The sequence below is a fragment of the Siphateles boraxobius genome, unplaced genomic scaffold (assembly GCF_051911475.1).
Source record: "Siphateles boraxobius isolate OS27281-9 unplaced genomic scaffold, OSU_SipBor_1 18, whole genome shotgun sequence".
Taxonomy (NCBI): Eukaryota; Metazoa; Chordata; class Actinopteri; order Cypriniformes; family Leuciscidae; genus Siphateles; species Siphateles boraxobius.
In genome coordinates, this window is record NW_027508788.1 from 12,498,611 (window position 1) to 12,511,587 (window position 12,977).

A 12,977-nucleotide genomic window follows, 5' to 3' on the forward strand; every position below is an offset into this window, starting at 1 on the left:
ATGCTGTTCCCTGCGTGCGTTCCGAAACAGACCGGAACGAGACAAGCAAATTATACTTAAGGTTTCATGTGCTAAACTATCAAATGTACACAAAAATGTCAAAATGACTGTTTTGGAGATTCACTTAAACACAGTTTATATCTTGAATGGATGTAGTTATGGAAATAGTCGGAAGAAAATATGGTGCTTCAGTTGCCTATTAGGCCTAGATCTGAACTCGGTCTTAAAGGGGAAGCAGTCTAATAAACATGCTGACCATTTCTGACATTACTGCGAATCAAACAACAAAAGGCAAAAAGAAAATCTCTTGCAGCTCTTGAATGAATAACTTCAGCTTTAATAAGCATTTATCAACTATGATAAAGTATGCATTTTTATTTTACATTTGATTACTTTATTAGATTTATTTTTAAACCATACCTGAACAGTAATATTAGTAGACCTTCCAGAAATTAAAGCTCTGTGTAGGCCTATATAATGTGTATCTTTGTTTAATTGTTTATCTTTAAAATATATATACCGTATTTTCTGCACTATAAGGCGCACTTAAAAGCCTTTAATTTTCTCAAAAACGACAGTGCGCCTTATAATCCGGAGCGCCTCATATATGGATCAATTGGTTAATTGGATCAATTGGTTAATAACGCTCCGCGTTATTAAATTCGCCCGCGAACTCGAGCTTGTGTCCATCTTATGCCCGCACTGTCACACGGCCAGTTCAACCTCGTATAAATCAGGTTCACGTGCCCGCTCACGAGCGCTCACTCTTACTAACAGATATACGAACAGACACACTGTCCCCGGCGCTGCTCGCGCGTCACAGAATGTTCATAAAGCGTTCCCCGTTCACAGTAACCGGGTCGTCTCATTCAAAACAGCAAGCTGTTGCTGTCAGCGAGCCGCAGCACATGAATACTCGTATGAGTCAGGCTGAGAATGTAAGTTACGTCCCCGCCCCAGCGCGCTCACGCTAACTAATTAATGCCTCGCCTCAGGCGCCGCGCACTCGCTACATTCCCTTTAGCACATCTAGTGGATGCATAACGCAAACCCAGTCAAACGTTTGACTGCAGTATCTTATGCGCCTTATAATCCGGTGCGCCCTATATACAGTTAATGTTCTAAAATAGGTCATTCATTGAAGGTGCGCCTTATAATCCCGTGCGCCTTATAGTGCGGAAAATACGGTATATATATATACATGTATGTATGTGTGTGTATATATATATATATATATATATATCTCAAAAAGAACTGATAAGAATACTGTTAAAGACAAGTACCGGATCGATAAGCAGTATCGGTAAGAGTAGTAATACCGTTAAATAATAATAATAATAATTCATTACATTTATATAGTGCTTTTCTGGGTACTCAAAGCGCTTTACATAGAAGGGGGAATCTCCTCAACCACCACCAATGTGCAGCATCCACCTGGATGATGCGACGGCAGCCATATTGTGCCAGAACGCCCACCACACACCTGCTTACTGTTGGAGAGGAGACAGTATAAAACCATAACCTTGTATAAAACCTTAACGATACCCATTTCTAGTGGTGGAGGGGGACAGAGGAGCGAGTTGAATGTTTTCAAAAGTGTTCATGTGTTAGAAGCGCTGTTGACCTTGTTGTGGAAATATGATGGTTCAACAGTTAAAGGATAAGAGCAGAGATTGATACATACTCAAGTAAGATGGATCTTTTGATTTGCACCATTTCTGTCTGCTGCCCTGCTACCCACGAAGAACATCAGATAACCAGGGGTTGGAGGGAGTAGCGTGTGCTGGCCTGGAGGAGAGAGGACAGATATTGTCTAGAGAAGAATTTAAAGTGGAACAAAGTGTTCGTTGCTGTACTCACATCCAGAGATGTGAATTGTGAGGGTGAGGGAAGAGAGGATGACGCAGCAGAGGAAAGATGGGAGGGTGAAAGTGAGCGCAGGTTTTGTCTGAATGTAACTGGTGGAGGGGTTGGTGGTGCACAAGTAGTAAATGGCAGATTTAAAGTAATGAAGAAATGATCGGAAATGTGCGGTTTCACCAAAATCTTGTCTGTGATGCAGTTGCACGTACATAGGTCAAGTTGGTTGCCTGATTTGTGAGTGCCTATGGTGAGGAGACGGAATGAGGCTAGGAGAGAGAAGACTGTAGCATAAGTCTTCTCTAGATGAATGTTGAAATGACCAAAAACTACAAGTGGACTGCCATCCTCAGAGAATGAGGACAGCAGCACATCCAGCTCCTCTACAAAGGTACCCAGTTGACCTGGGGGGTTATAAATTACTACAATATGCATAGAGAAGAGTGAGTTGAGTATTTCCAATTGTTAGAAATGAGAAGACCTGTGCCCCCACCCCTCCCAGACTGGTAAGGGGTGGGAGAGAAAGAGAAGTTGTTAGAGAGAAAAGCAGGGGTTGCGGAGTCCTCTGGCGAATCCAGGTCTCAGTCAAGCACTTCCAACTATTTTAATTGAATCAATCTATAATAAACCATATACACTATATTGCCAAAAGTTTTGGGACATCTGCCTTTAAATGCACATGAACTTTAATGACATCCAATTCTTAATTCTTAGGGTTTAAAAGTTGGCCCGCTGTTTGCAGCTATAACAGCTTCAAATCTTCTGTGAAGGCTTTCCACAAGGCTTAGGAGTGCGTTTATGGAAATTTTGATCATTCTTCTAGAAGCACATTTGTGAGGTCGGGCACTGATGTTGGATGAGAAGGCCTAGCTCGCAGTCTCCGCTCTAATTCATGGACTCCCTAGGTGCAGGCCAGTCAAGTTCCTCAACACCACACTCGCTCATGGACCTTTCTTTGTGCACTGGTGCGCAGTCATGTTCATCCCCACAAAGTTGGGAGCATGAAATGTCCAAAATGTCTTGGTATCCTGAAGCATTAAGAGTTCCTTTCACTGGACCCTAGGTGGCCAAGCCCAATCCCTGAAAAACAAACCCACACCATAATCCAATACCCCCCCAACAAACTTTACCCATGGCACAATGCAGTCAGGCAAGTACTGTTCTTCTGGCAACTGTCAAACCCAGACTCGTCCATCAGATTGCCAGACAGGGAAGTGTGATTCGTTGCTCCAGAGAACACGTCTCCACTGCTCTAGAGTTCAGTGACGGCGTGCTTTATGCCACTGCATGTGACGCTTTGCAGTGCACTTGGTGATGTAAGGCTTGGATGCAGCTGGTCATGGAAACCCATTCCATGAAGCTCTCTACACACTGTTCTTGAGCTAATATGAAGGCCACGTGAAGTATGGAGGTCTGTAGCTATTAACCCTGCAGAAAGTTGGCAACTTATGCGCACTGTGTGCCTCAGCACGTGCTGACCCCGCTCTGTGATTTTATGTGGCCTACCACTTTGTGGCTAAGTTGCGTTTGTTCCCAATTGCTTCCACTTTGTTATAATACCACTAACAGTTAACTGGAATATTTAGTAGTGAGGAAATTTCACGAATGGACTTATTGCACAGGTGGCAAACTATCACGGTACCACGCTTGAATCCACTGCTCATGAGAGCGAACCATTCTTTCACACATGTCCGTAGAAGCAGTCTGCATGCCTAGGTGCTCGATTTTATACAACTGTGGCCATGAAAGTGATTGGAACACCTGGATTCAATGATCTGGAGGGGTGTCCCAATACTTGGCAATATAGTGCATCATGTAAGAGCAACACAAAAATTCGCTAGATGAGAAAACCTGAAATTATAAACAAATTTACATGATTATTTGATCAAGACAATCAAGTCTGGATAATTGAATGACTGAGTTTGATTATTTCCTGTTGTGCCTTATTCTCAGTCCCTTAAATGACCGTTTCAATGGTTAATTTCCCAGCTGGGGGAGAAAGTTTGAGCTTTAGTTTTATTATTTCAAGGGTCCTTAATGTCATCGGGGGTAGAGCTGGACAATTTGGGAAAATAATCTAATTGGGAACCCAATATTGCAATTGCAATTTAATATGCAACATTTTGTATTTTTTTATTATTGTATCCTCTTTTTTCCCCAACAAAACATAATGAATGATTTAAATATGACCAACACAATATTAGATACATTTAGTGTAAAATGTTCTTTCCCATAGACTGGGCCTATTTGTTAGAATTAAATTAAAACATTTATGACTTGAATAAGACATTTTTATTTAACTGCTCATTACAGAAACATCTGTGGCGTTGCCACTGTGCATTTAAGTAATTTAAACAAAGGCATGCACTTTGTAAACACTGTGCACAATTTACAGTCTTAAGAAAAAAATAATTTAAAATTATATGCATCTTACTGCTCCCAAGTCAGTAACATTTCACATAACTGAAACATAGAATTTGCTTTGAAAATATTTTGTAAAATCAAACTAAATAAAGTTATAAATAAAACATGAAGAAATGCACTTTTAAATTAGACACTATTTGAATATTATAATATAGAAAAATCAACCTCACTTATCTCAAGAACACAACAATAACACACAGACTAAAGTTTACTACGAGTATGGCACTGCCAGCCATAATGATCCAACAGTTTTGTTCTTCAGTGGCTCACAGGTTTTTGCTAAGAAAACCAGAATATTGACTTTTGCTAGCTTCAAGGATGAGCGAGTGCAAGTCACAATATTTCCTCCTGTACTAAAAAGACGCTCTGAGGGAGCGCTTGTGGCAGGTACACAAAGATACTTGCGGGCCATGGTGCACAAATGTGGGTAGTTGGTCTTGTGCACCCTCCACCAAGCCAAGGGACAGGGCTGGACTGGTAATCTGGCATACCGGGCAAATGCCCGGTTGGGCCGACGTGCTTTTTGGGCCGATACATCTCATATTTTTATTTTTATTTATTTTTTATTTATTTTTTACGGCCCATAAAACTCGTACATCGGCAGCCCATGTTTTGTTTAATTGACGGCGCTCGGTTAGTGCCGATGTAATGCATTGGTCAAAAAAAAATCATATTTTTTTCCAATGACAGACCGGCCCATGAAACACGTAGATCAGCGGCCCATTGGTTGTTTTCTTGATTGACACTGGGCTGGCCCAATCACATATTGAAACACCTCCCTCTTTGTGCTTTGAGTGAGCGTGCAGTGTCAAGTGTACTGTGTATCCGTCTATAGTCTGAGAGATGGAGAAGAAACGCAAGGAATGTGCAGAGAAATAGCGTGAAAAATAGATATAGGCCCTTCAAGCAGACGCTGTAAAATGTGTCAAAGTATATGTGTTTTCTGCAGCAGCAGGACCTTCATCAGCTCCAGTGGCTGATATAGAGGATAGTGATGAGGATCAGGAGAGAGATGAGAAAGTGTAGAGCCAGTGGTAAGCAGAACTACTTTTTAAAACACTTTGGCTATGAGTGTAGGAACCCATTACCTAGTTACGCATTATTTCCACATCTGCATTGTTGACGATTACAGCAATTTACTAGAAGTTTAATGAGACGCGTTTGTATCCATGTTTTCCGCCAAAATAAAAGCTTGATGCAGTTTCCGTCAAAATAAAAGATCATGTGCTTATCTCTTTCAAGTTTATAAATTAGTACAAAACTAATTATGAAAGTTTTCTTTATTTTTCAGTGCATTTGTTTTACAATATATGGCTATTAGGCTACTGTCTTGAGATTAATTATAACTATTATTATGTAGTAGTGTAATATAGTAAATATAGTTTTATACTAAAAGAGTTTTTTTTTTTTCTGTGTTTAATTTGTACACTAAAATGGGTTGGAGCTTTTAATTTTTAACTCTCAAAGTGCACCAGATTGATTAATTTAACATTAAAATGCACACAATTTTCTTAGGGGGTGCATGCCCCCAAACCCCCCTAGAGGGACAGAGGTCCACCCACCACAGTTTTACCAAAGATCCTGTGGGAAACACTGGTATTGCTATGCCAGTGCAGCTTATAGCTTGTTTTTTGATGCATCACTGCGGAGTATAGTTCAATTGTATTAATAAATTACAATTTCGTACTTATTTCATCTGTTAACTCTCACTCGTTCCTACTCACTCATTACATGCCATTAGTGGTTTTAATGAATAGGAGTTGAACATATTCAAGGGCATGCAAAGATGGGTGATGTTTATGATCATATGTAGTGGGCCAGTCTGTGCCAAAATGCCAGGCTGATTTTCTGTCCCAGTCCAGCCCTGCCAAGGGATCATCATCTCCATCAATGGTAGGAGTCATCAGGTAATTGTTTACCTCTGCCTCTGCGACATCTTCAAGTTTTACAGGCAAAGAAGGAGAGGCTGCACTGGTCTTGAAAAAACTGCCAAGAGACCTCTTCGCCTTTTCCCCCAAGGGCTGTGCACTTTGAGGCATCTGGACAGTTTCAGTACGAGACCTCTTCTCCTATTAGATGAAAACAACAGCCATTAGTTTTCCAGTTAGAATTTACAGTAAAATTGTGTTTTTGTGAAATACATAATTATCATTTACCCGATGATATGTACGTTGTGCTAAGTCTACCATCTCTGTCTGCAGTCGGGTCTTGATAGCAGGGATATTCGTCAGTACTATTGTACTGTATTTTGAACCTAGGGTCCAGGAAACGGGCAACATCCAAAAGCTTCTGGATGTTTGGGTCTCCATATTTGTTAATGAGGTATGCTAGGACTTTAGTTTTTATTGATTTAGTGAGCTCAGTGTCCTCAGCATCTTCAGCCAGGACTGATGCGGCAAAAAGTTGGAGAGCTGGCTTGAGGTAGGAGATGCTCACATACTCCTCTCCAGAAAGAGCATCAGTAAATTCCAGTAGAGGATGCAGTGCCTTGTGAATTGACTCCAACACGTCAATATCCTGCCAGGTTGGGATGAGGGAGCGTGCATATCGATCTCCAGACAATACCTGAGAAATGGCTTTGGCCAGTTCAAGCACTCTGGCAAACATCAATTCTTTAGATCCCCAACTTGTTGGGCACTCCATTATGAGTTTGTGCTCAGGGAGTTTGAGCTCCCTCTGTGCCTCCGTCAGTGCTGGCTTCTTCTTCCAACTGTGGGAAAGTGCCCCACCAGCTTCCTGCACAGTGCTGTTGCCCTTGACACTGTCATCTTTGAGTGCATTTTCTGAAAGAAATAAAAAATAGTGTATTACACACAATTTGAGTTTTGTGATACTAGGCTATCACTATTACACACTCACATTCTCTGTAATTCTGAAATACACACATCCACACCCCTGTCCTCTCTCTCTCTCTCTCTCTCTCTCTCTCTCTCTCTCTCTCTCTCTCTCGTGTGTGTGTGTTTATTTCGAACATGTAAAAAACAAAAACAAACAAAAAAAGAAATGCAGGTGGGCATTCCACCACAGACAGACATATAAGCACATAAAATCAAAACATAATATTTCAACTTACACATTAGAAAAGGAGTGGGAGGAAGAATGAATTCATTCAATATCAACGCATCTCTCTGCACGCACGCACACGCACGCACACGCACACACACACACACACACACACACACACACGATAACTTACCAATGGCAAGATGTAATCTGTGCCCAAAACACTGGAGCCTCGTCCATTCATTAATCAGCGCAGCCAGCACCATATTTGACGCGTTGTCCGTCGTGATGCAGACGTGATTGTCCTCGTGGAGATCCCAGTGGGCAAGCCCTTCTCCTAGGCCGGCTGCAATATTTTCCCCTGTGTGGACGTCTGGGAAGTAGGTAGTTTGTAGGCAGCGAGCTCTGAGGTTGAAATCTTCATCAATAAAATGGACTGTAAGACTCTAGTAAGGCTCAGCTGTGCGGCTTGACCACATATCTGTAGTGCTAGCAAAAAACAAAAAACATTTTAAGCTCCGCAGCGACTTTATCTTTGCACTTTTTGTACATCTCCGGTATGGCAGTCTGACTTAAGTATGTACGGGAGGGTATACTGTACCGTTTATCAAGCGTATTTATCAATGCCACGAACCCAGGCTTGGTCACCATGCTGAGAGGCATCATATCTTTGGCTATGAACTCAGTTATTGCCTGAGTAATTTCCCCGTGCCCTTTTGAATTACGTTCATACGGAGTGACACTTTCGAACATTTCGGTCAGTGATCCCTGTTGAGGTATTTGGCTTGTCTGGCGCACTGGTGCTCGGCATTTTGGACATACAACTGTCATAAATTGATTTGTGGTATTTTTTTAAATGCTGGAACAAGTTTGTAGTGTTACCCCGTGAAGTAGCAACGGGAGCACGGCATGCTCTGCACAACACCTGACGTTGCGCAGCATCTTCTTTTTTGAAACCAAAATAGTTCCACACCACCGACATGCTGTTCCTCTTCGAGATTAAAGTCTAAGCTGTGTCAGTTTTTGACTGTTCCGTCAAGCCAGAAGCCATTGCTGAACAGGTTAAAGGGCATGAAAAGTCGAGGCAGCCGAGTTCTCCCCGCTTAAGCTTGCGTCACGTCACCACCTTGTAATCGCGCAAGTTGCGATTAGAGAATCGTGTTTTCTCGTATCGCGATATTATCGCAAATGCAATTTATCGTTCAGCCCTAATCGGGGGTGGTACAGGCATTCATCCAATAAGAAATATACATTACATCATATAGACATGTGATACAGAGAATGACAAGTCCATATATGGGTAATTTCTTGTACAAAAAGCAATATTCTTTCTGTCTTTGCCTTGAACTACTGCAAGTGTGCACATCAACCTTCTCTCGTTGACAAAGACCATAAAAAGGGTTACACACCATTCGTGCTGGTGCATCCTTCGTCGGCTTATCTCCAGATAATGAAAAACAGATGTTAACAGAGAGAGAGAGACGTCAGGCTGCAAGCTGAATTATGCAAACAATTCTTGTTGTAAGTGTGATGATCATCTGCTAAATGAGCAAAAGCGACCACAATTCACTCCTTCAGTCAGTGAAGCTCACACAGCCGTTCATGAGAGTTTAAATGCTGGGAATATTCCCATCTTCCCACAGGAGAAGAAGAAGCAAGCAGGAGGAATTACTCCAGGAGAAACTACGGACATACTATTGTAAAGATGGAGACTAAGGAAGAACTCTGCAGAATAAAAGATGAAGATACAGAGGAACAAATAGGTTGGTGTTTTCCTTCATTCTCTTTAATGACTGATGAGGAACATTAAGATGAAAACTGACATATAAAAATACATCTAAAACTAGTAGACTCAGTAGTAAACTAGATTGGTGCTAAATTAAGAATGAACTTTATTTCTTTGTTTCTCATTTGTCATTCTTTAATTGAATTGAATATGTTGATTTTAGACCCGATGGAAGTGAATGAAGAAAAACAGCATACTTTCACAAATGAAGATGAAAAACGGACATATAAAAATGGAGACAAACATCTGTTTGAAAAACCTCATAATTTCACAAATAAAGAGAAAAAAACAGTCGTTTCAAAGACTGAAGATAATTTCGCACAAAAACAAGCTGAAAAATCTGGAGTCCAAGGATTTTTAACCTGCTTCCAGTGTGGAAAAAGTTTCATATATAAATCGCACCTTAAAAGACACATGAAAATTCACACTGGAGAAAAACCGTTCACATGCACTCATTGTGAAAAGAGTTTTATATACAAGTCACATCTTGAAAGACACATGAAAATTCACACTGGAGAAAAACCGTTCACTTGCTCTCAGTGTGGAAAGGGTTTCAGTCAGAATAGCTCTCTCAATGATCATCTGCGCTCTCACTCTGGAGTGAAGTCGTTCAGCTGTGATCAGTGTGATAAAACATTTGTTCTGGAATCAAACTTAAGAAGACACCTTAAAGTCCATACTGGTGTGAAGCCTCACATTTGTTCTCTTTGTGGAAAGAGTTTTACACAACTGAACAGTCTTAAAGTGCATGAGCGTATTCATACTGGTGTGAGACCTTATATGTGCTCTGACTGTGGGCAGAGCTTTAATACATCCAGTGCCTTAAAATCACACCAGAGAATTCATACTGGAGAGAAACCGTACAAGTGCTCACACTGTGGAAAGAGTTTCTCTCAAATGAAATCCTTGAAAGTTCATGTGAGAGTTCATACTGGAGAGAAACCGTACAAGTGCTCGTCGTGTGGGAAGAGTTTCGTCCAAATATCTAACCTACAGACTCATAAGAAAATGCATTGCCTGAAGGTGCCTAAATGAGCAAATGCTCATGTTCAGATCCATCATTCACAAATAATACACACATAATAATTATTTGACATTGAGATTCAGCAAAAGCTGGAATTTGTTTAAATAAGAGTGATTTAATCTAAGAAGGTAATTTGCTCAAATTAGTTTGATCAATTGTGAAAGGAACTTTTGTCAGGGTCAGTAATAGTTAATGAAAGCAGTAAAATGCTCTGATTTATGAAGAGATGTTTTGATTCTTTAAGGAGTTAAATTATTTTCATTAATTGTGCTTGACCACAAATAGAAATGATGCATTGAGAACATATTGAAAATACTTTCTTGCATTGAAATATTTTTTTTTACATTTAAAGAAATGCTCTGTACATTTTGAGACAAAGAGAAAAAGGAACAGAACTTGTGTGACTTAATGAATAAATGTACTTACAATCAAGGGGTTAAACATCGTGCAACATTTACCAAGTGTGTAGTAATAAATCATACTTTATATTTGCAGTTATGTATTCAACAGGTGCTTTTATCCAAAGAGACTTGCTTTGGATTAAAGGTTTACATATCATCAGTTCATGCATTCCCTGGGATTCAAACCCATGACATTGGCTTTGCTAGTGTCATATTCTACTGTTTGAGCTACAGGAAAGTAGCCTGGGGAAACCCAGAAGAACTTCCGGCAAATTTAGATTTGCTCTTCAAGTTAGTCAAGTGAAGAGCCAATTCAAGCTCATTTCGCATCTTTCCAAATCGAGGCACTAATCACAAATTTTGAGGTGGGCTTTACAAGATGACGATCGATCTGATTGCTTTTACGGTCTATCCAATTGCGCCCAGAGGCATTTGAGCGACGTCCGTTGGTGACGCCCCTTTGGAAGTGAGCTATCAATGAACCTTCCCCAGACCCTAACTCAGTTATGACTGAGAAGGGTCTGGTTTTAACCAGGCTAACAGGAAAGCTAATAAAACTAAAACTGCACCATATGCATTTCAATTCATACAAGCAGACATTAACAATTGAAATTGGTTATGAAACCTGAATGAAATGCACATGCTCTGTGCATCTAGTGGCAAAGAGATTAACTTTTTCTATTAATTGGTCTATGATTAAGTAAAAAGTTAATTATTTTATTGTCTTGATTCTCCGTCTTTTTTTTTGTAAGGGTGGATTTCCTAGAGGGGGTTCAGGCTGCAGGATTGCCGAATGTCTAAAGAAACTTATCGGCATGATGATGTAAAATGTACTCGGTTACATACGTAACCTCGGTTCTCTCTAGAAGAGGGAACGAGTATTGCGTAAGTTATCTTACGCTACGGGTGAAGTCATCTTTTCTCGAGATATTGAAGATATATTGATATGAGATATTGATATGCCCGACCGTCGAAGGCGAATCTCAAGAATGGCCTGTGATGGGAGACTATCGGGATCTGAAAGTATGCATCTTTCAGACCGAGAGAGATAAACCAGTCCGTCGGGTGAATTTGCGCGAGGATTTGTCTGGTCGTGAGCATTTTGAACGGCCGTCTCATGAGAGCTTTGTTCAAATATCTCAGATCCAAGATAGGTCTTAGAGCTCCGTTCTTCTTGGGTACGAGAAAATAACGGCTGTAAAAGCCTGACTCGCTCCGAGAAGGAGGAACTGGTTCTATGGCCCCTTTGCACAGCAGTTTGGCTATATCTGCGCGTAGTAGATGCGCTACATCCGCTTTCACTTTCGTCTTGGTCCGTGCTCAAAAGCGAGGGGGACGGCGAGCGAACTGAAGCGAATAGCCCTGTCTTATTGTGCTCAGCACCCATTCCGACACACCTGGAATAGCCTTCCATGCTTCTACATGTATAGCTAGGGGCAGAATGGACTTCAGGTTCCGATAGCCGCACTTTGCGGGCTCTGGAAACTGAACCGGGAACGGCGGCTTGCTTGATGACCCGATTACTGGGAATGGGGAACATTTTGTGACGATATTTAGAGCGAGCAGAGCCTGAGGCGAAGTGTTTGTCAGTAAGCGTGAGCGCTCGTGGGCGGGCACATGACTTACATTCATAACTTGGCCGCTGTGAGGCTGTTGCCGTGTAACAGAGCAGGCAGCAAGTAGGTGTGAGCACAGATTTGTGGGCACATTCTCTACATCTAGCACTCGAGCGGCATTTGCCAGCTTTATGGGAGTTGGCTCTGTGAGTGTGTGAGGCACGCGGGGCATCGTGTTTATGTGTAGGGGTGAGCACTGACTTGTGGGCACTTTTTCTACACTTAAAACACCATCGGCGTGAGCCGGATAACCAGAATTTATAATCTTTCTGAGATTTCTCTGGGTCGCCATAAAAACGGCATTTGTGTGCAGGCGAGGGGGCTGTGTTGCCGATTACTTGGCTGCTAAATGTGCGTCTGCAGTAGCCTTCTCTGAGGGGACTGACAGGACGAGATATTTTGACGGTGGTCCGGCCGCAGCGAGACCCTGCCTCTCTCTTTTCCTCTCTGGTGTTGCTAGGAGGACTTTGCCTGCTCGGGCTTCAGCGCAATCCTGGGTCGGGGTCCCCCCGGGGACCTGGACCTGCGTCCAGACGAGCGTGATCTAGGGCGGCCGCCCTGTCAACGCTGTGGAGGCTGGGGGTAAGCTGGGCGCTGGCTAGCGTGTCGTGCAGGCGGCTCACGTGGGCGGCTTGCAGAGGAGCTAGAGCGCCGAGCGGTCTTCTGCACTTTGGAGAAGCGGTCGACGATCCCGTTCACCGCTGGGCCGAAGAGACCAGTAGGGGAGAGCGGTGCGTCGAGAAACACGGAGCGCTCTGACTCCCTCATATCCGCACGCATCAACCAGAGGTGCCTCTCTGTGACGGCGAGCGAGGACATGCATCTGCTCATTGCCTGAGCCGCGGATTTCGTCGCACGAAAGG

The 12,977-nt window shown here is 42.2% G+C and overlaps 2 protein-coding genes and 1 pseudogene across 4 annotated transcripts in view; all 3 read left to right on the plus strand.

The window, feature by feature from the left end:
* LOC143741180 (uncharacterized) overlaps nt 1-10,591 on the plus strand; it is a 40,388-nt gene extending 29,797 nt beyond the window's left edge. The window contains exons 1-2 of one of the 2 annotated variants that reach the window (XM_077233615.1): nt 8,897-9,050; nt 9,237-10,591. In XM_077233615.1, the coding sequence (XP_077089730.1) occupies nt 8,993-9,050; nt 9,237-10,108 (930 nt within the window). In that variant the 5' untranslated portion in view covers nt 8,897-8,992 and the 3' untranslated portion in view covers nt 10,109-10,591. Of the gene's footprint in view, nt 1-8,896; nt 9,051-9,236 lie in introns of those variants that run through there. The other variant, XM_077233620.1, reaches the window with a different exon arrangement.
* LOC143741201 (uncharacterized) overlaps nt 1-12,977 on the plus strand; it is a 267,182-nt pseudogene that overhangs the window by 185,732 nt on the left and 68,473 nt on the right. The gene's annotated exons all lie outside the window — the stretch shown is intronic.
* The window catches only part of LOC143741181 (uncharacterized), a 169,932-nt gene that overhangs the window by 151,409 nt on the left and 5,546 nt on the right, over nt 1-12,977 (plus strand). The gene's annotated exons all lie outside the window — the stretch shown is intronic.